Genomic DNA, 22,881 nt, shown 5'->3' on the forward strand with positions numbered 1-22,881 from the left:
GCTTTTTCTTGCAAGATTTCTGCAGAGCTAAGGTGTGTCTGCTTATTTTGGGTTATTTTTTTTCTGATTAGAACAGCTGTATCTTGGGCAAAATTGATTCGAGCAGGCTGCTTGACGTTGCAAACTCCCTGTGATGAGCAGTATGATGTTTAAGTGACATTAAACCACTGCTGAAAGGGTGCTCACACTGACTTTAATGTTGCAGTGAAGTGTCCCTCTTACTGTGCGGCAAGGGCCCCATTGGTTCGGTTGAACCTCTCTGGACCCAGGAAGATTTATTTGTAGAACCTCTTTAGAGATGTGAACGTAACCTCCCTCCATTTTTAATGTGGCATCACCAGCAGAATTAAAGTTGATGTGTCATCGGACATTGACCTGATGGCTTGTTGATGATGTGAAACCCCCAGCAATTTGGGGTTTGCAGTGAACTGCAGATCCCAGACTGTGGTGTGAACACAGTCACTTCAAAACTGCCTCAAAAACAGTAGGAAACCAGCTATTTGCTGAACTCTTTCCATTTTAATGTTCAAGGCTTTACTTAAATCTGAGTTTGGCAGTTGTGCAATGGCCTGTTAGCGTCTTTGAGGAAGTAACCATTCTGGTGGATGATGGTACCCCAGTTGTTCTTGTCCATCTTGATTTCCAGAAGAATTCAGTAAAATATCACAGAGTAAAAGAGCAACCGTTCTTTTGGTTTCTTTGAAACTACTTAGAGAGTTATCACAGATGTGAGTGATCTGAATGAAACCTGGTCAAGACTGGAGTTCCAAAAGACTCCATACTGGAGTCATTGCTTTTCATCATTTTCATCGATGATTTAGTTGAGGGCATAAATGGTATAGTTCTTAAATTTGTAGATGGTATGAAAATGTGAGAAGTGAGTACATTATATCAAATTGATCGCTTGCTGGCTATTGTGAACCTGTTAGGAGAATGGATCCATGTGTGGCACTTGTCCTTGAATGTGGAAAAGTGCAGTATTAGGGGTTGGAAAACTCAGACATGTTGACCTACACAGTTCTGTTTGTTCAGGGCAATGGATGAAGAAAGGATGCCGAGGGTAGCAGATGGTCACTCAGGGAAAGTGCTGAATTAATGGTGTGGAAAGTGGCTATCAGGAAATCAAATATGATTTTTGATTTTATTTCTTGGACCATTGAACATAAAATGAAGACCTCTGTAATCATACTGAACAAGATGGTATATTTATCCAGTTTGGGTCCTCATATGTGGTGAAAACCATTGAGGTGTGGAAGGTACAGGGGAGATTATCCAGAATAATTCCTACCTTCAAGGATCTTAGTTGTGAAGATGTACTGCAAAGGTTAGGATGTTACCTTGGAGAAATGCAGGCTTCAAGGGGATCTGATTGTAGTTCCCAAATGATAAGGGCATTGGGCTAATGTCCAGTTGGATAGATTATTTGAGAAGATAGGGATGATGGGACCAGTGGACGTAAAGTGAAATTCTTAGGCAAAGTGTTAGGTTCAACATCAGAAATGACTTCTTTTTCCAATAGTCTCTGTCCTCTGGAATGGAACTAAATAAACAGTACAGCCCTTTAAAGGTGAACAGGGCAGTTTTGTGAGTGTCATCGAGTAATTTACGGCACAGAAGGAGGATATTCAGCCCATCAAGTCCATGTTGCCTCTCCACTGTTATTAATTAATTGAATTTAATTTCCACCAGTTGCCGTGGTGGGACTTGAACCTCTGGCCCTAGGGCATTAGCCTGAGCCTCTGGATCACCAGTTTAGTGACATTTCCACGACTCTACCGCCTTCCCGGTACTAAGGTCATGGGAGAGGAATTTGAATGTTTTTCCTACACTGGCATCAGGTTTTTCTCTGTTTCTGTCTCTGCCAGGAAATTGCATGCTTAGGGGCTGGGGCAATGTGTACATGGTTGCAGCAAGTCTGGATGGAGCAGGCGTGATGGAACGATGATTCAAATGTTCAGTTCCTGTTGTGAGTTCGTATTGCTTGGACATGGGGTGGCACATGAAGGTGTATGTAAACGTGCCACAGAGTGCCAGGTTGAAGACTTTGGTACTGTGATTCCACTGAAGTTGGAAGTTCTGCAGGACCTAGTGCTGACTCGAGGCAGCAAACAAAGCAGAGGAGAGACAAATTAAGGTTGATTGGACCTACTGCCGAACTTATCTGTTAAGAGTAGGTGCCTGGGGATATGACACATTTTGCTTGGCAGTGCTTGTGGCTCAGGTGAAAGGAAATTGAAGAAAGCGACTTGCAAAATGGAGAAGTAAGAAATGATAGTCAGAGTCCACATTTGCAGGTCCTAGTTCCTTTTCATGAAAAAAAAACTGGGTTAAGAATGGTTGGCTCCCCAAATGTGCTGTTCTGTATGTATGTTTTCAGATGGGGCAGTCTTTATCCTGAGATTACTGCCTTTTAGAAAGGAACAGGATCTGCAAAATCTTTCACAAAATTCGACAGACTCATCTGCAGATTGCAGCAATGCTTGGCCAATGTGTTTGTATTCACCAAGGATCCGCCTCACTTCCAGGTCACGAGATCTGTTACGAGGACACACCCTCTCTGTTTTGTGTAATTTGGGGGAAGTTAAAGGACACATTCACGTTTATAACGAGAGTCAAGCCTTTCATTCAAGTAAAGTTTAATTCTATACATCTGTCCTTCCAAGTTGGGCTGCAGCTCCCAAGAAGTGTAAGAGGGGTGTCCTTTGTTATTGGTTAAATATATGCTCTCTTTTTAAACTCTAATTAATAGGAGTTGTTCATAGCAAATAGTTAAGCTGTGTCATTCTTTTTGGGCTTCACTGGGAGTGAGCAGACTAGTGTTCAGATCGGGTTACATTGATCACATCATCAAATTGTTAGTGTGTAAACATTAGCAGTCGCACTGTTGGCGGCGGGTTAATGTTGTCTAACAGTGGCATCTTGATTCAGCAGATCACTGTTAACAATGATCCTGTTAGTATTAGCCCTGGAATGCATACTGAAATGGATAGCTCAATATCTCCATGCAGCACATGGCTGAAATCTCAGGAACATCATTACCCCAATGCAATGCACTTCCATAATGCTTTACACAATGTCAGGATGTCCCAAAGCACTTAGTAGCCACTGATATACACTCAAGCCAGTTTGCACAACAAGATTGATGAAATTGCAAGCAAGATAAATCATCAATTAATCTGTTTTTGGCAGTGTTCGTTGAGGGAGGAGTATCCGCTAGAACACTACCCTTCTGCTTTTCAGATTGTGCTATGATGTCTTGTGTTTCCACCTGAACAGGTAGAAAGGGCCTCAGTTTAATATTGCATCTGAAAGACGCCACATCCAACACTGCAGCACCCCTGCTCAGTACAGCGCTGGAGTTTCAGCCCAGATTATGTGCTCAGGTACCTGAGTGTGGCTTCATTCCTTGACCACCTTACTCCTGGAGAGTAATCTCAGGAGAGTTATCCACCACGTCCAGGTCGATAATTGTCCCTGAATCCCACTGTTTGTGGGAGCTTGCTGTGCACAAATTGGCTACCTTGTTCGCGACATTGACTGCACTTCAACAGTACTTCATTGGCTGTGAAGTGTTTTGGGACATCTTGAGGTTGTGAAAGGCGCTATTTTAATTTTCTTTCTTGGTGCAGGAACAGTTATGTAAACCTACCATGCAAGTTCTCTAGTTGAGAGAAATACAAAGCTTGCTGCAGTTAACAGTGTGTTTCAAAAACCGAACATTATTTATCATTGCAGAGCTTAGCCCAACTGGAGATACTGTGTAAACAGCTCTATGAAACCACTGATACATCCACTCGGCTGCAGGCGGAAAAGGCCCTGGTTGAATTCACCAATAGCCCGGACTGTCTCAGCAAATGCCAACTGCTGTTGGAAAGAGGAAGTGTAAGTACCATTTTGTGGACAGTTCAAATGGTATGACGTTCCAAAATGATGTAAGGAAGCTTGGATTGTGAAATGGGGCATTCAGCTCACCATGTACATTCATGGTAATTCTCTACCCTTGCCACTCCTCTGCAGATTTCTGAACTCTCGACCTAATTGGTGTGAAGCAAATTTAAAAATCTGCACACTTCAGTAACCTTTCTTGGTTTCATTTTCTTTTCAGCATACCAAATAATTCTATTGCTTTGCAGTTGTGTGATACTGGCCTTGCAATAATGCAGTTGATAGGAACAAAGTAATAGTTGGCTATCAAGGATTTTTATCCTGGCAAAAGGAGTTCTGCAAGCTGTGTATATATTACATACTTTAAACATTAATGGCATGTTTGTACCTCAGCCATTGAGACCTTTGTACCCATTTATCATTCAAATTCATTGTGCAATTTCACCCATGAAAGATGAATGTAAGACTTCGTGTTCTGTTCCATGAAGATGTAAATAAATTGCAGAATATTCTTCATTTGGCTGCAAGCATATTGCTGCTACCTGGATTCAAAAGGCCAATGTAATTTGCAGTGTTGGAATTTAGCACTTCGGTCATCTTGCATTTTGTTTGAATTCAGCTCGCTGTGCAAATCCATTTCATAGCGAATTAATCTGGCAGATGTATTTTACAGAAACATCTGTGAACTTCAAAGCTGCTTTTCACCCTCCTGAGAATTTATTAAGGACTTTAGATTGTTTTGGGTAGTGTTTGGAGTAGAACAAGACCCCTAGTGTAATTAGTATTTTTTAAAGGGAGTAACTAAATTAATTTAAAGATAAGTCATGGCAGGAGAGCTCAGCCCCGTGGTATGCTCCTCCTGCACTCTGTGGGAAATCAGGGACGCTTCCAGTGTCCCTGACAACCATGTGTGCAGGAAATGTATCCATCTGCAGCTACTGACTACCTGCATTACGGAGCTAGAGCTGCAGATGGATTCACTGTGGAGCATCCGTGATGCTGAGGACGTCGTTGATAGCACGTTTAGAGAGGTGGTCACACCGCAGGTAATGGCAGCACAGGCAGAAAAGGGATGGGTGACCACCAGGCGGAGTAGTAGGCGCAGGCAGGTAGTGCAGGAGTTCCCTGTGGCCATCCCCCTCTCAAACAGATATACTGCTTTGGATACTGTTGGGGGGATGACCTCCCAGGGGAAAGCAGCAACAGCCAGGTCTGTGGCACCAAGGATGGCTCTGCTGCACAGCAGGGGGGAAAAAGGAGTGGAAGAGCTATTGTGATAGGGGATTCTATCGTAAGGGGTACAGATAGGCATTTCTGTGGCCGCAAACATGACTCCAGGATGGTATTTTGCCTCTCTGGTGCTAGGGTCAAGGATGTCACGGAGCGGCTGCAGGACATTCTGAAGGGGGAGGGGGAGAAACCTGAGGTCGTGGTACACATTGGTACCAGTCACATAGGTAGAAAAAGGGATGAGGTCCTGCAACAAGAATTTAGGGTGCCAGGTAGCAGATTAAAAAGCAGGACCTCTAAGGTTGTAATCTCTGGATTACTCCCGGTGCCACGTGCTAGTGAGTTTAGAAATAGTAGGATAGAGCAGGTGAATGCGTGGCTGAGGAGTTGGTGCAGGAGAGAGGGCTTTAGTTTCCTGGATCACTGGGTCTGTTTCTGGCAAAGGTGGGACCTGTACAAGTTGGACGGGTTGCACCTGAACTGGAATGGGACAAGCATCTTTGCTGGAAGATTTGCTAGTTCTGTTGGGGGTGGGGGTTCAAACTAATTTGGCAGGGGGATGGGATACAGAGTGGAGGTACAGTAGAAAGTGATGTAGAGCAGAAACTGAGTCTGCTTGGAAGGCAGAGCAAATATCGACCCAGCAAGGCAGAAGGGAAAATGCAAAGTTGGATTTCATCTATTTCAATACAAGGAGTCTTACTAGAAAGGCAGATGAATTGAGGGTGTTGATTAGTACATGGGATTATGATATTATTGCGATCAGAGACATGGTTGAGGGAGGGACAGGACTGGCAGCTCAATATTCCAAGGTATAGAATCTTCAGGTGTGACAGGGGAGGGGATAAAAGAGGAGGTGGCATTGCACTATTGATCAAGGAGTCAATTACTGCAGTAAGGAGGGATGACATCTTAGAAGGTTCCTCAAATGAGGCCATTTGGGTAGAACTTAAAAAGGGGGCAATCACTTGGCTGGGTGTCTACTACAGGCCTCCAAACAGTCAGGAAGAGATAGAGGAGCAGATTTGTCGGCAAATCTCTGAGATGTGTGAAAATAATATGGTAATAATAGGGGATTTCAACTTCCCCAATATTAACTGGGATAGTCTTTGTGCAAAAGGCTTATGGGGAGGGGGGGAATTCTTAAAATGCATACAGGAGAGTTTTTTGAGCCAGTATGTCGAAAGTCCTACAAGAGAAGGGAAGTACTGGACCTACTCCTAGGGAATGAAGCCGGTCAAGTGGTAGAAGTGTCAGTGGGGGAGCATTTCGGGGATAGTGACCATAACTGTAAGATTTAAGGTTGTTATGCAAAAAGACAAAGATGGACCAGAAATAAAGGTACTGAGTTGGGGGAAGGCTGATTTCAATATGATAGAACAGGATTTGTCCAAGTGTACTGGGAGCAGTCTACATCACATCAGTGGGAGTCATTCAAAGAGGAAATAGTGAGTGTCCAGAGCCAATTTGTACCCGTTAAGGTGAAGAGTAGGACCAACAGGCCCAGGGAACCCTGGATGTCAAGGGATATAGAGCATTGGATCAGGAAAAAAAGGAGGCTTATGGCAGATCCCAAGCGCTGAAAGCAGTGGAGGCACGAGAGGAGTATAGAACGTGTAGGGTTGCACTTAAAAAGGTAATTAGGAGAGCGAAGAGGGGGCATGAAAAAACACTGGCAGGCAAGATAAAGGAAAATCCCAAGGCGTTTTATAAGTATATTAAGGGTAAGAGGATAACCAGGGAAAGAGTAGGGTCCATTAGGGAGCAAAGTGGCAATCTTTGTGTGGAGCCGGAGGCCATAGGTGAGATTTTAAGTGATTACTTTTCATCGGTGTTCACTATGGAGAAGGACAATGTAGATGTCGAGATTAGGGAGGGGGATTGTGCTTGAACATATTAGCATTGAAAGAGAGGAAATATTAGTTGTTTTAGCGGGCTTAAAAGTGGATAAATCCTCAGGCCCAGATGAGATGTATCCCAGGCTGTTATGTGAGGCAAGGGAGGAGATAGCAGGGGCTCTGACATAAATTTTCAAATCCTCTCTGGCCACCGGAGAGGTACTAGAGGACTGGAGGACAGCGAATGTGGTACCATTATTCAAGAAGGGTAGGAGGGATAAACCAGGTAATTACAGGCCGGTGAGTCTAACATCAGTGGTCGGGAAACTATTGGAAAAAATTCTGAGGGACAGGATTAATTTCCACTTGGAGAGGCAGGGATTAATCAGGGATAGTCAGCACGGCTTTGTCAGGGGGAGATCATGTCTAACAAATCTGATTGAATTTTTCGCGGAGGTAACGAGATGTGTCGATGAGGGTAAAGCAGTAGATGTAGTATACTTGGATTTCAGTAAGGCTTTTAATAAGGTCCCGCATGGGAGATTGGTTAAGAAGGTAAGCCCATGGGATCCAAGGCAATTTGGCAAATTGGATCCAAAATTGGCTTGCTGGCAGGAGGCAGAAGGTAATGGTCGAGGGCTGTTTTTGCGATTGGAAGCCTGTGACCAGTGGTGTACCACAGGGATCGGTGCTGGGACCCTTGCTGTTTGTAGTGTACATTAATGAATTAGACGTGAATATAGGAGGCATGATCAGTAAGTTCGCAGATGACACAAAAATTGGTGGTGGTGTAAATAGTGAGGAGGAAATCCTTAGATTACAGGGAGATATAGATGGGAAGAGAAGTGGCAAATGGAATTTAATCCTGAAAAGTGTGAGGTGATGCATTTTGGGAGGACTAACAAGGCAAGGGAATATACAATGGATGGTCGGACCCTCGGAAGTACAGAAAGTCAGAGGGACCTTGGTGTACTTGTCTATAGATCACTGAAGGCAGCAGCACAGGTAGATAAGGTGGCTAGGAAAGCATATGGGATACTTGCCTTTCTTAGCCGAGGCATAGTATATAAGAGAAGGGAGGTTATGATGGAGCTGTATAAAACGCTAGTTCGGCCACAGCTGGAGTACTGTGTACAGTTCTGGGCACCACAGTATAGTTTAGTTTTAGTTTAGAGATACAGCATTGAAACAGGCCCTTCGGCCCACCGAGTCTGTGACGACCATCGACCACCCATTTATACTAATCCTACACTAATCCCATATTCCTACCACATCCCCACCTGTCCCCATATTTCCCTACCACCTACATATACTAGGGGCAATTTATAATGGCCAATTTACCTTCCAACCTGCGAGTCTTTTGGCTTGTGGGAGGAAACCGGAGCACCCGGAGAAAACCCACGCAGACACAGGGAGAACTTGCAAACTCCACACAGGCAGCACCCAGAATTGAACCCGGGTCGCTGGAGCTGTAAGGCTGCGGTGCTAACCACTGCGCCACTGTGCCGCCCAGGAAGGATGTGATTGCACTGGAGAGGGTGCAGAGGAGATTCACCAGGATGTTGCCTGGGCTGGAGTATTTCAGCCATGAAGAGAGACTGGAAAGGCTGGGGTTGTTTTCCTTGGAGCAGAGAAGGCTGAGGGGGGAACCTGATTGAGTTGTACAAGATTATGAGGGGCATTGATAGGTTAGATAGGAGGAAACGTTTTCCCTTAGCGGAGAGGTTAAGAACCAGGGGGCATAGTTTTAGTGTAAGGGGCAGGAGGTTTAGGGGAGATTTGAGGAAACATTTTTCCACCTAGAGGGTGGTTGGAATCTGGAACACACTGCCTGAAGAGGTAGTGGAGGCAGGAACCCTCACAACAATTATCCAGTAGTTAGATGAGCACTTGAAACGCCATAGCATACAGGGCTACGGGCCAAGTGCAGGAATATGGGATTAGAATAGTTGGGTGCTGTATGGTCGGCACAGACACGATGGGCCGAAGGGCCTGTTTCTGTGCTGTATAACTCTCTGACTCTATGAGCAATAGGGGGCTCTTGATTGCTGTATTATTTTGTTTACCTCTCCTTCAAGAGGTGCATGAGCCTCAATTTTTGAGAGCTGGGATGGGGTTGGAAGGAGAGAGGAAGACTGCTGAGATAGATTCTTCATCATTTTGCTGTACATGACAGGATCATGGGTGAGTCACTTGATCTGGTTTCCATATTATTAAAAGGATAGCGAGAAACTGGAGGAGGTGCAAAATAATTTCTAGAATAGTATTAGAACTGATAAGTTTTACCTATTTGGAAAGATTGATCAAGCTGGGACTGTTTACTCAAGGGAAGAGAAGACTGAGAGGTAATCTGATAGAGGCCTTTTGGACTATGAAAGGATTTGATAAGATATACATTGAGAGATTGTTGCCATTTGTGGGTGAGACCAGAACAAGGGATAAAAATACAAGGTAGACACAATCGGGAGCGTTTTATGCAGTCCGCCATGGTGGACTTGGTGGTGTGTGGGGTGATAGAATGAGGTGGAAAGTGTTGTTTTGGATTCCCGACAGCAGGATATTTGAGAGGAATTAAGTCAGTGGTGGGTTTGCTGCGTTTCGGGGTTCTCCCAGTGTGGTGGTGGATTGCAGCTTTTCATTCATTTAAATAACATGAATACTCATTGCCCGCGCATAGTTATGGTTTAGTCCTACCCGCCAGATTAAGTGAATGGCATGCAAGATTCACGTGCCACGTGGTTCACGAATGTTTCAATGTGACCTGCAACAGTTGAATTTGTGCAGTTGATTCTCGGGACTCTCTTTAACTCAGCTAGCAAATTATCGCCAACTTCGCAATGGCTGTTTGCCTCCAGGCTCGACACCAGCAAGGGTGATTCATCTTAGGCGGCGAAGGCATGGGCGAGGGTTACGTTGGGGAGCAGGGGAGGGTCGTCGGGGTGGGAAGGGTGGGTTTGATGGGGTGCATGGAAGAGCAGAGGAGGGTGGAGTGGAGCATCGGTGTTGTTGAATGGTTGATTTTGATGGTGAAGATGCATTTTGTTGGCTGTGGGGTGGGGGGGTGGATTAGATCAATATTGTGTCATAATATTTGGCACGCTATAGGGAGGGATGATTGCTGTTGACGTCGGCAGCTGTGGGGCAAATTGAGGATACTGGCTCGCAGAGGAAATGGTCGCAGTCAATGGGGGCAAATGGATTCTGTAGTGGGTAAGGTCAAGACTAATGGGTGGGTTTTCAACAGCTTCATATGGAGGGAAACGGGACTCGGCAACAATGATCAGTTCGAGATGAGGAGGTTCAAGGTTAAGAGCCAGCATGTTGCCAGTAGCAGGAGTAGGAACAGGGGAGAAGGATGGCATGAATTCATTGATGATTACACTGTGCATGGTAATAGGGGGGAAGGCTCAATGGTAATGGAGAGAAGGGTAATGGTAACATTGCGTGGGTCAAGGGTGATGGGTTCAAGCTGGAAGGTTCAAGTTGCAGGAGGAGCTTGGTAGGTGGGGAGACTTGCCCTGAATTCCACATGCACCATTTTCTCCAACGATAATGGGAACCACGTGGACACGCAAGGATTGCAAGGAGAGTGGGAGGAGGCAAAGTAGCAGTCGGTGTGTCTTTGACCTGGCTGCAATTTGAAGGCAGATGTAAGGGAGCTGTTCATTGCCTCGATGTTTCAGCTCAGTGTCAACAGAGGGCTGAATCGCCACGCTGTGCTTATTTATTGTTCAGAAAAGCCATAGCGACGTGGGTCTCATACACCCAATTTGTCTATACCACGGGCACAAGAACAAAGAGAGAGACTAAGGAGGGCTCTTTTCCCTCAACTCATGATGGCTGAGCACCAGCAACAAGCAGAACAGGAAGGAAAGGATGCTTCGAATGATAACATCGAGGAACTGCCTTATCGAAAACGGGCACTGGCCCGTCATCACATCCTCAGGACAAGGGCAAATTACCTTCAAATGTCAGAGAGGCAATGTCAGAGATATCTAATGATATCACGTGAAATGGTCACAGATATTTGTAAGATCCTGCAGCACAGCCTGCAGCTACTTGATTGGGTGGGAATCTCATGCCAGTTGCCCTGACGGTGACTGCTGCACTCAGTTCTTTCTCCAGCGGCTCTTTCCAGGAATCCACGGGCGACATGTGGCCTTTACAGCTTCCTGGGACAAGCCTGCTGTCTTTGTCAATTGTAAAGGCTTTCACTCTTTAAATGTGCAGCTGGTTTTTGCCCACGAGAAGAATCATGCGTGTTTGCCAGGGAGCTGTCATGACTCCTACATTTTGAGGAACTCCCAGCAACCGGCGATGTTGGAGGAACCAGCCGAAGTGGACGGATGGATCCTGAGTAACCAGCGTCACTCCTTTGTATATGTTTGATGGCACCAGTACGTCATCCCTGAAGTGCTGCTGAAGAGAGGTACAATGTCACTCATGCATCCATCAGAGCTATCATTGAACACAGAATTGGCATGCTGAAAATGTGATTCCATTGCCTTGACTGGACTGGAGGGGCTCTTCAGTACTTGCCACAGAGGGTATCACGAATGGGCCAATATTGTGCAGTAGGAGGAACAGGAGGAACACCAGTCCTCCTCAGATGAGGATGACTGAAGAGGAGGAGGAGGACAACAATGATTACAAAGCTGTCATCCATATGAGGGCCATGGAGAGACATGCAAGGGACATCTGGGAGAACCACATTATGCACCTTTCAGCCAACAATAAGCCACATCATGAAGAAACATTGGGAGGAGAAACATAACAATTCCCCACAGAAATTCCCTTTTGCATGAGGTCTTATTCATCTCTGCAATCTTAATGAAGCATTGCTGCACTTTCATGTGATTGGCATTTGAAATTATCCATGGGCTACGATGAATGCGACCACACACCACTGCAAGCAGCGTTATGTTGTGACCATAGAAAACAAAAGTAAGGCCTGACAGTATTGGAAAAAGTTATTAATCATCAATAGGGAAACAGCCATCATTTGAGAATGAAGGCTGAAATTGCAATGAGATATGAATGCTGGTTATCTCCTGAGATGCTTTGCAAACATCATTGCGTTCCTGCCATCGGCGTGCAAAAGCCTTCTTTGTATCCATCTGTAACCAAGCAAAACATTACCGAGAGTGAATCAAATTTTTCAAGAATTAAAAATGTTTGAATACATCATTGCAATCCTGGCAATTTATACAGCATCCATGCCCCCTTCATGATCAAAACTGTTTCAATTTCCTTGTCTCCCACATTCCTCTAGGTGCTACCCCAATGTTGGAGGCTACGGCTGAGGCAGTCTGCTCAGTGTTCTGCGTCATTGCTGTGGATGACCCGTGGTGGACGTCCTCTGGAGGAACAGGGCCTTGATGGCTCCATCCTCCTGGGGGTCTGCAGCACTGGTGCTTGAGTAACCCCCATGTGCTCACTTGCTGGAGGTAAGGGGGTCAGTGTCAGGGAGGTAAGGGGGGAGGACGAGACGCCTCTTACCCGCGGGGGTGTCCTGAGAGGAAGACCCTGGGGCAGCTGGCCCGTGCTCCTTCTCAGTCTGTGTGCACAGTAGCACCTGCCTGTCTCCCTGTGGGAAAGAGTCACCTGGAGGGAGGTCCAGGTTTCTCATTCCCCCTCTCGCTTAGACTGTGCTGCCTGGAGCCCACAGCAACAGCGATGGAGTGCAGGTCAGATTGCATGTGGCTCGAGTGCTCTCGAGACTCTCCACGGACCTCACCAGACTATCGACTGAGAAGCCATACGCTCAAATGCCTGCAACATGGCAGATATCATGGCTTGTGTGGACTCCTTCATGGCCCGCGCAAAGCCAAGCATGACCTCAGGTCTCTCTCTCATATTTTCCACATGGTTTTGCTGCAAATCCAGCAGGCTTCTTGCAGCAAGAAACAGCAGATCATCATGATTTTGGTGCTGAGCAGGGGCCTAGTCCTCCGAGTGTCAGGGGACCCGGTCGGCACATGCTCCTGGACATGGCTGTGTCCTGCAAACCAGATTGTGACCCAGATTCTGATCTTAACCCCACCCCTCCCACTGTGGACTGTGTGGATGTATCTCTGCTGGCGGAGGTGGAAGAAGAGGAAGGTGATGGTGCACACTCTGGGCCCTTGGCTGCTTCTTCCTCCCCAGAGAAGGATTCTTGGGCCACATGGCATTCTGCGACTCGAGTGTGGGCACCAGCAGTGGAGATGCAAACAGAGGTACTTGAAGCATATGCTTTACATGACTTCAAATAACTTCCTTCAGTTTTCACACAAGGCAACAAGAGCAGAAATGACACTTTATCCTTTTGCATTGTGGCTCATGCTTCGCCATCGCTGCTTGCTCTGCCTCCCTCCTCTCTCACAATCTCTGAAGCCACCTCCTCAGCTGGGGTCAGCAGCCTGATGTCAGGGACTCCACCTCCCGTCTTCGCACGCTCACACTGGTTGTAGCTTCATTTATCCTGCATACGGACAAGCAAATTAGGAACAGGAGTCGGCCATTCGATGCCACGAGCCTGCTGCACCATTCAACAAGATCAAGGCTGATCCGATTGTAACCTCAATTCCACATTCCCGCCTACCCCCAATAACCACCTAGCTTGTCAAGAATCTTATCAGAGGTGGATACCTCTGTCTTAAAATACTTAGATTTCCACTGCCTTTTGAGGAAGAGAGTTCCAAAGACTCATGACCCTCTGTGAGAAATATTTCTCCTTATCTCTGTCTTAAATGGGTGACCCCTTATTTTTAAACAGTGACCCCTAGTTCTAGTTTGTCCCACAAGAGGAAACATCCTGTCAAGACTCCTCAGGATCTTCGATGTTTCAATCAAGTTGCATTTTGCTCTTCTAAACTCCAGTGGATGCAAGCCTAGCTTGTCCAATGACAACCAGTCCATTCCAGGTATTAGTCTAGTAAACCTTCTCTGAACTGCTTCCAACGCATGTACATGCTTCCTTAAATAAGGAGCTCAATACTGTACACAGTACTCCAGAGGTGGTCTCACCAATGCTCTGTATAATTGAAGCATAACCTCCCTACTTTTGTATTCAATTCCCCTCGCACTAAAACAATAACATTCCATTAATTTTCCTAATATCTTGCTGTACCTGCATACTAACCTTTTGTGATTCATGCAGGAGGACACCCAGATCCTTCTGCACCTCAGAGCTCTGCAATCTCTCACCATTAAGATTATATGCTTCTTTTTTATTCTTCCTGCCAAAATGGACAATTTCACATTTTCCCACATTATACTCCATCTGCCAGATCTTTGCCCACTCACTTTATCTATATCCCTTTGTAGCTTCTTTATGTCCTCTTCACAACTTATTTTCCTACCTATCTTGTGTCATCAGCAAATTTAGTAAACATTCAGTCCCTTCATCTAAGTCATTTATATAAATTGTAAAAATTTGAGGCCCCAGCGCAGATGCCTGTGGCACACCACTTGATACATCTTGATAACCAGAAAATGACACATTTATCAGACGCTATTTCCTGTTAGCCAGCCAATTTTCTATCCTTGCCAATATGTTACCCTCGACACCGTGAGCTTTTATTTTCTGCAGTAATCTTTGATGTGGCATCTTATCAAATGGAAATGTAAGTACATACATCCACCGGTTCAGTTACTTCTTCAAAGAACTGAAATAAATTGGTGACTTTACGAAGTTCCCTGCCATAACGTCTTTAATAATAGCTTCTAAAATATTCCCTCTGACAGATGTTAAGCTAACTGGCCTGTAGTTTCCTGCTTTCAGTCTCTCTCCCTTTTTAAATAAAGTAGTTACATTCGCTATTTTCCAATCTAATGTCACCTTCTCCGAATTGAGGGAATTTTGGAAAATGAAAATGAAGATCGATGCAAAATACCTGTTTAATTCATGTGCCATCTCCTTTTTTTCCATTATTAATTCCCCAGACTCGCTTTCTATAGGGCCAATGCTCACTTTGTTAACGATTTTTGTTCTTAAATATGTGTCGAAACTCTTACTGTCGGTTTTTATATTTCTCACCAGATTTCTCTTGTACTCAAATTTTTCCTCCTTATCAATCTTTGTCATTCTTTGCCATTATTTATATTCTGTCCAATCTTCTGACCTGCCACCCATTTTTGTGCAACAATATGCTTTTTCTTTCATTAACTTTTTGAGTTAACCACGGATGGTGGGTCCTCCCCTTGGAATTTTTCTTTCTTGTTGGAATGTATCTATTCTGTGTATTCTGAAATATCCCCTTAAATGTTTGCCACTGCATCTCCATTGAACTATCCCTTAACCTACTTTGCATGTTCCCTTTAGCGAGCTCTGCTTTCATGCCTTCATAATTGCCATTATTTACGTTTAGAATACTAGTCTTAGACCCACTCTTCTCTCCTTCAAACTGAATATAAAATTCAACCATATTATGATCGCTGCTGCCTAGGGGTGCCTTCACTATGAGATCATTAATGAATCCTATCTCATTGCACAATACCAGGTCTAGTATCGCCTGCTCTTTGGTTGGCTCCAGAATGTGCTGTTCTAAAAAACTATCCCCAAAACATTCTATGTACACCTCATCTAGGCTACCTTTGCCCATCTGATTTTTCAAGTCTGTATGCAGGCAACCATAAAGGCGGGGCTAAAGCGTGGCGAGTCGAAGAGACTTAGCAGTTGGCAGGAAAAAAGACAGAAGCGCAAGGAGAGAGCCAACTGTGTAACAGCCCCGACAACCAATTTTATCTGCAGCACCTGTGGAAGAGTCTGTCACTCTAGAATTGGCATTTATAGCCACTCCAGGCGCTGCTGCACAAACCACTGACCACCTCCAGGCGCTTACCAATTGTCTCTCGAGACAAGGAGGCCAAAGAAGAAGAAGAAGATGCAGATTAAAATCCCCCATCATTATTGCTGTACCTTTCTGACAAGCTGCCATTCTTTCTTCCTTTCGACTCTGTCCTACCATGTGGTTACTGTTAGGGGGCCTGTACGCCACTCCCACAAATGACTTATTGCCTTTATCATTCCTCAGCTCTACCCAAACTGCTTCTACATCCTGACCTCTTGAACCGCCCCCTCAATTGCATGCATACCATCATTAATTAATGGAGCTACCCCTCGACCTTTTTCTCGATTCCTGTCCTTCCTAAATATCATGTCCCCTTAAATATTCAGGTCCCAATCTGTCATCCTGCAGCCATGTCTCTGTAATGGCTTTCAGATCGTACATATTTATTTCTATTTGCGCTCTCAGTTCACCTGTTTTGCTGTGAATGCTACGTGCATTCAGATACAGAGCCTTGAATTTTGTCCTTTTATTATTTTTGTCACCTTGAGCCTTACCTGCTGATTTACTCTTCGATTTGTATTGTCCTTTACTGTCACTGTCTGTTTATCATTTCCCATATGAATACCTTTCTCGCCTTGTCTCTACTCTTTGATTTACCACATCTTCCAAAATTTGATTCTTTGCTCCCACTATTTAGTTTAAAGCCATCTCTACTTCCCTAGTTAGGTGGCTCGCGAGAACACTCGTTCCAGCATGCTTCAGGTGAAGACTGTCCCAACGGTACAGCCACCACTTTCCCCAGTACTGGTGCCAGTGCCCCATGAACTGGAACCCACTTCTACAACACCAGTCTTGGAGCCACGCATTAATTTCTCTAATCCTATTTGCCCTATTCCAATTTGCAAGTGGCTCAGGTCATCATTCAGAGATTATTAGCTTTGAAGTTCTGCTTAATTTGGTATCTAGCTCCTCGTACTGACCATGCAGAACCTCTCTCCTTGTCCTGCCTATGTTGTTGGTACCTAAATGGACCACAACGACTGGATCCTCCCCTTCGCAATGTAAGTTTATCTCCAGCCCTGAGCAGATGTCTTGAACCCTGGTACCGGGCAGGCAACACAGCTTTCTGAACTCTAGCTCTTTGATGCAGAGAAAAATGCCAATCCCCCTCACTATGCTATCCACAACTACCACAACTTTCCTTTTTGCTCTCCCCCGCTTGAACGGCTTCCTGTACAGTGGTGCTACGGCCAGTCTGCTCATGACTTTGCATACCTCTCTTTTGTCCACACAGGTTGCAAGCACCTCAAATCTGTTTGACAATTGCAAAGGCTGAGGCTTCTCCACTACTGTCCGCTCGGTCTCTTTACCTGCCTCACTCACACGTCGCACCCTCCTGTCCCCCACCGCTGGCCAAAACAGATGACCCTCTTCTCAGGGGTATGACCGTCTTCTGGTATGAAATGTACAGATATCTATCCCCCACCCTGATGTTGCACACTGTTTGCAGTTCAGCTTCCAGGTCAATAATCCTGATCTAGAAATCCCCGAGCTGCTTGCACTTGCTGCAGATGTGTCTGTCCTGGATCGCGCTGGTGTCCAGGAGATCCCACATTCCACAGTTGCAACACAACACCTGTTCTGCCATTGTGACTTATGTTATTTAGTTAATTTACTTTAATGACTTTCTTTCGTAACTTCGAATAACTCCTATGTATACTACAACTTTCTGTGCTTATTAAATGCTGCTACAACCTACAAATAAGAGTTGTGTGTTTCTTAATTATTTTGCAACAGATAGTGCAGATTTAATGACATGGCAAATGATAAATCGCAACCATTGCATCAACATCACTCATTCTACATTGGATTTCGCATGACATATCCAATCACGTAAAAATGCCAATCTTCTTGATTTAGTGAATGGCACCAAGGCTGCCCATTCATTCCATTGCATGCCTTGCCTACCCTCTGCCTTAAAGACACAGAGCCATGGAAGAAAACAATGGAGCAGCTTCGCCAGGACCACTTACCCTCACTGATCTGAGCAAGTCATTGAAGCGCTTGCTGCGATGCATCCATGTTCTCCGAGTAGCCACACGGTTCGAGACCTCCTCCGCCACCTCCATCCAGGCCACTTTGGTGAGATGGGAGGGTCTTCTGATTCTAATTACAGGGAAGAGGACCTCCTACCTTTCCCTGACAGCCTGGAGGAGAACCTGCAGGGAGGCATCACTCAACTGTCAGGCGGGATGCTGCCTACTGGCTGCCGTTTGATTCACTTTGGCTGCAGGTAAAATGAATGATGTGAAGTTGGTGGTGACTTTCACAAAACAAGGGAAGGCTAAAATATTTTGATTTAAGTAAAAGCTTCAATTTTAAGTTTGTCTGAAAATACTTACATGAAGGGAAGGTTGCTGATCCTTGAGGCTGCGGCAGTGATGGCTGGTTCCACCAAGGAGGGATGCCCCCTGCTGGATGATCACCTGTATTCCCCATGCCTGTGGTCACATGGCTACTGTAAATACATAATCAGGTGGGAAACTGGACTGACAGCGGCAGCGAAAGTTAGGACAACTTCCGGTCCCACCGTTGGGAATGCTGTGGCACTCATAAGATTGTACCCTGTAAATCCAGTAGGGAACTCAGGAGAAAATTCTCTGCACAGACAGTTGAGACAAATAACAGATACATTTAAAGGGAAGCTAGCTAAGCAGATGAAAAAGAAAGGAATATTGATGAGGTTAGGTGTCTGGAGGAGCCTTTTAGAGAGCATAAGTACCAGCATGGACTTGTTGGGCCAAATGGCCTGTTTCTGTGCTGTTGATAGGATGTCATGTGCAGGTTTTTAACCTTGTTGCACTGAGATGTGTATTGCCCAAGGAGTAGTGCAGTCAGTAATCTAAATCAAGGGCGTCCCAAGTTTTTCTGTTCGTGGACTGTATCATGAAGCCTTGGGAGCCAGATACAAAGCTTAAACCCATGTTGGCATGCATGTGCATATATCTCTGTGCGTACCAACACATATTCATGTCCGGATTTCGCGGCAAACTGAACACAGTTCTGAAATGAAAGCTGAAACTGTCCAATTTAAGCCTTGAACTCTGGATATTATTGACATCTTTTAACTCCTGAGGAGAGACAAAATGTGGATCGAACAAATGTTGACTGTTCATCAACTAAATACTTGTCACAAAAGGAAATAAGCACTGAGAGGCATCGCTACAGGTTCTCAGCAACTGTTTCCTTTTTTAATATTGATTATTATTGTTATTCCCCAGTCGTCATACTCACAGTTGCTGGCGGCAACCTGCCTTACAAAGCTTGTGTCGCGAACAAACAACCCTTTGCCTTTAGAACAACGCACCGACATACGTAAGTACGAGTCTTTTTTTCCCTAGCTTTCCGTTCGGGGACAAATAGAAACCCTGTAATCGGATCTTCAATATCAAACCTTTCTCAGTGGAGCGGGACTGGGGGCAGTGGTGGGTATCTGCTGTCAATATTGCTACATTTCTGAAGGCCCTGCCATTATTGACAATCTCCTAAGGCACCTTGCCGAATACTGATATATTCAACACATCCCTTTGCTAAGACTGACATTCTTGTATAAATACTGACACACTCCTGGGTACACTGCAAATACTGACAAACTTAGTGGAGACTATAAATACTGACACTCTTGGTTGCTGACACACTCCTGGGCACTCTGCAAATACTGAGACACTCCTGGGAGACACTATAAATACTGACACACTCCTGAATACTGATGCGTACCTGAGCACATAATATATTGGTACTGAGAAAATGCTGAGCTGTTTGACGTGCATCTTTCGGACAAGCATGTTAAAAGTGGGCCTGCAAGGTCTCATGATGCTCTTGGAATAAGAGAGAGAGTTTGCCCGGAGTCCTGTCTTGCATTTAGCCTTCAGTAAACCACCAAAACAGATTAATTGGTCACTTATTTGTGGAACTTCAGTTACATTTATGGACAAAATAACAGTGATAATGCACCTCAAGTGCTGTAACCTGTCGGGCTACAGACTAAATGCTGGAAGGGGGATAAGGCTGGATGGCTCACTTTTTGGCTGCCGTAGGTACGATGGGCCAAGTGGCCTCTTAGTGTGCCGTAAACGTTCTATAATTTCTATGACTGGACTTCAAATGATAAGTGCTAAGTGGACAGCACCCTCACCTCTGTGCTCCAGTGACTCAAGCACAAAAATCTGGGCTGACACTCCAGTGCAATACTGAGGGAATGCTGCATTGCAGGAGGTGTATTTTCAGATGAGATGTTAAACCAAGGCCTAATCTGTGCTGTCAGGTGGATGCTAAAGAGCCCATGACACTATTTCACAGAAGAGCAAGTGAGTTTTTCTGATTTCCTGGCCAATAGTTATCCTTCAGTTAACATTACTTCATTGCTGTTTAGGGGAGCTTGCTGTGTGAAAATTGGTTGCCGTGTTTCCTACTTTACACAATGGCAACTCCAAAAATATACTTCATGGGCTGTAAAGCGCTTTGGGACACCCTGAGATTGTGAAAGGAGCTATATAAATGCAAGTTTGTTCGTTTTTAAAATCAGGTTCTATTCACTTCAGGTTTTCAAGGTTGTTGTAGCACTTAATTTGTCGTCCCTTTTTCCCTTGGTATTAGGAAACTATGTCTTGAATTACTTGGCAACCAGGCCAAAGCTTGCAAACTTTGTAACACAAGCTCTGATCCAGCTGTTTGCCAGAATCACCAAACTGGGCTGGTTTGACTGCCAGAAGGATGAGTATGTGTTCAGGAATGTCATAGCAGATGTCACGAGATTCTTGCAGGTAGGGGAAAGCCTGCAGTTTTGGTAACAAAACTCTATTGTCGGGTAAATGTTTATTTTGGCTTAAAAACTGATGTAATAGCTCAAGCTGAAACTTATTTTGATGTTTTCTGTGGTAATCAATCTGAGTGCATGTGTTTCCCTCGGGAAGCAATCACTGTATAAAATAAAGTTGTTAATGTTTGTCTGACGCCACCTGTCCCCAGCTCAGTTGGCGAAGGCAGTCTGTAGTGAGCTATGTAGCCCCAAAGAGTCCCAGGTTCAGTTCCTGAAATGCGTTCGGTATTAAGGGGTATGGACTCCATGAGCTGTGCTGGAAAGTGTGTGCACACAGATGGTGAGGAAGGACAAAACCACCCTTAGCTGGGAGGCCCTTTCTCTGTGCTCCTCTCTCTTTGAGCAGACTGATGTGGACAGTGATCACATAGCCTCTTAACACTTACCAACTTCACATAGATTCAGAATCATGAAACACAGAAGGTGGCCATTCGGCCCATTGTGTCTGTGCTGGCTCCCTGAAAGAAATATCAAGTAGTCCCACTGTCCTACTGTTAGCTCGCAGTGCTGCAATTCATTCTTTTTCAGATACTTATCCAATTCCCTTTTGAAAGATATTATTAACCACCAGCCTTTGAGGAAGTGCATTCCAGATCATAACTCACTGTGTAAGGAAATGTCGCTTCATCTCCCCCTCTGCTTGGCTTTTTTGTCAATTATTTTAAATCTGTGTCCTCTGGTTACCACCCCTCCTGCCAGTGAAAACATAAGAAGTCGGAGATGCGTAGGCCATTCAGCCTTCAAGTCTGCTCCATCATTCAGTACAATCATGGCTGATCTTCTGCCTCAACTCCACTTTCCTGCCCATTCCCCAAATCCCTTGATTGCCTGAGAGATCAAAAATCTCTCCCAGCCTTGAATATATTCAGTGATGGAGCATCCAAACCCTCTGGGGTAGGGAATTACAGAGATTCACAACCCTCTGAGAAATCTCTCCTCATCTCAGAAATGGTTTCTCCCTACCTGCTCTATCATGAGCTCGAGTGAGGGAAAGTACCAATGAAATCATAGTCCAGCAGGAGCCGGTGACATCGGGAATAGAACATTGGGAAATTCTTTATTTGTCTTTTGCAAAAGTAACATGTATAGGTTTGATCCACAGGGCAATTGCTGAGTGAATGAGGCCAAGCACTGAGTCGAAATGGTCACAAAGCCCATTCTGATCTTATTTTAATCTGAAATGCAGCATGTTTATATCCTTCACCAGAAGTGCTCCCATATCAGCTTGACTGGCACTTTAATGTAACTTCCATTTGGAGGAGGCAGGGATGCCACTGCATTAAAGAGCCTTAAATCCCAAGGGATCAACAGATCAGATGTTAATTGCAGTTAATTTGCTTTGGTGACAGTACGGAAAGAGGAAGTAAATTGTTTCTGTGTTTCCTCTCCCCAGGACAGCGTTGAGCATTGTATTATAGGAGTAATGATTCTTTCTCAGTTAACAAATGAAATAAATCAGGTAAGTGCCACAGCTTCCTTCAGTGAAGTAAGTGTCTTAATTTCTCATTTGTTTCCGTTTCCTCTCTCCCATTGTTTTGTGCTTGTGTGCCCGTCATATTTTGCCCGTGGAAAATTTTTAGAGGCAGTTGATCATTCCATTTAAAAATTAGCTGCTTATTGCACAGGGGGTTACAGAGCTTGGATGCAGACTGTGCTGGATTCATTTGACATTTCAACCCAGTGGGGTTGACAAAGCAACCTTTCACAAAAAATACCTGGGGCTTCGCCAAGGATGAACTGTGACTGTGCAAGCAATGGAATTATTGCCTTATCCAACTGTGGTTGCTGTCTTTTTGATTTTAGATGTTTGTCTCGGGGTACATTTTACCAGTGAGTGCTCTCAACGCACAGCTTCATGCTTGCATTGGGATTTTGGAGAGGAATGTTAGCACGCCTGGTTCCTTTCTTGAAAGATTTTCCAGCTACCTGACTGTCCTGCCCAAATTCCTGATATCTCCTCAAGCTGTGTTGCTGGGAGTGCTAATAAATGATAGCAGTTCCTCTGTAATCTGATGGAAGGTCATCCACCTGAAATGTTAACTCTCTCTCTCTCTCTCTCTCTCTCTCTCTCTCTCTCTCTCTCTCCACAGTTGCTGCCTGACCACTGAGTATTCCCGGAATTTTTTTTAATTTTACATTTCCAGCATCTGTTGAAAGTGTTTTGCCTTTGTAATGTAAAATCTTACTTGGTTAACTGCTTGTTAGCTTCCTGTAATGATTGTGGACTTGGTTGTTACATTGGCTTTCTGTTCAAAATCAATATGTTTTATACAAT

At 44.8% G+C, this 22,881-nt stretch overlaps 1 protein-coding gene across 1 annotated transcript in view; it reads left to right on the top strand.

Annotated features, from left to right (window-relative positions):
- Positions 1 to 22,881, top strand: part of xpo7 (exportin 7) — a 126,311-nt gene that overhangs the window by 25,054 nt on the left and 78,376 nt on the right. The window contains exons 2-5 of the mRNA XM_068023140.1: positions 3,736 to 3,882; positions 19,009 to 19,102; positions 20,384 to 20,550; positions 22,000 to 22,065. Coding sequence (XP_067879241.1) covers positions 3,736 to 3,882; positions 19,009 to 19,102; positions 20,384 to 20,550; positions 22,000 to 22,065 — 474 coding nt within the window. The remainder of the gene's footprint in view (positions 1 to 3,735; positions 3,883 to 19,008; positions 19,103 to 20,383; positions 20,551 to 21,999; positions 22,066 to 22,881) is intronic.

This window comes from Heterodontus francisci, chromosome 47 (assembly GCF_036365525.1).
Source record: "Heterodontus francisci isolate sHetFra1 chromosome 47, sHetFra1.hap1, whole genome shotgun sequence".
Lineage (NCBI taxonomy): Eukaryota > Metazoa > Chordata > Chondrichthyes > Heterodontiformes > Heterodontidae > Heterodontus > Heterodontus francisci.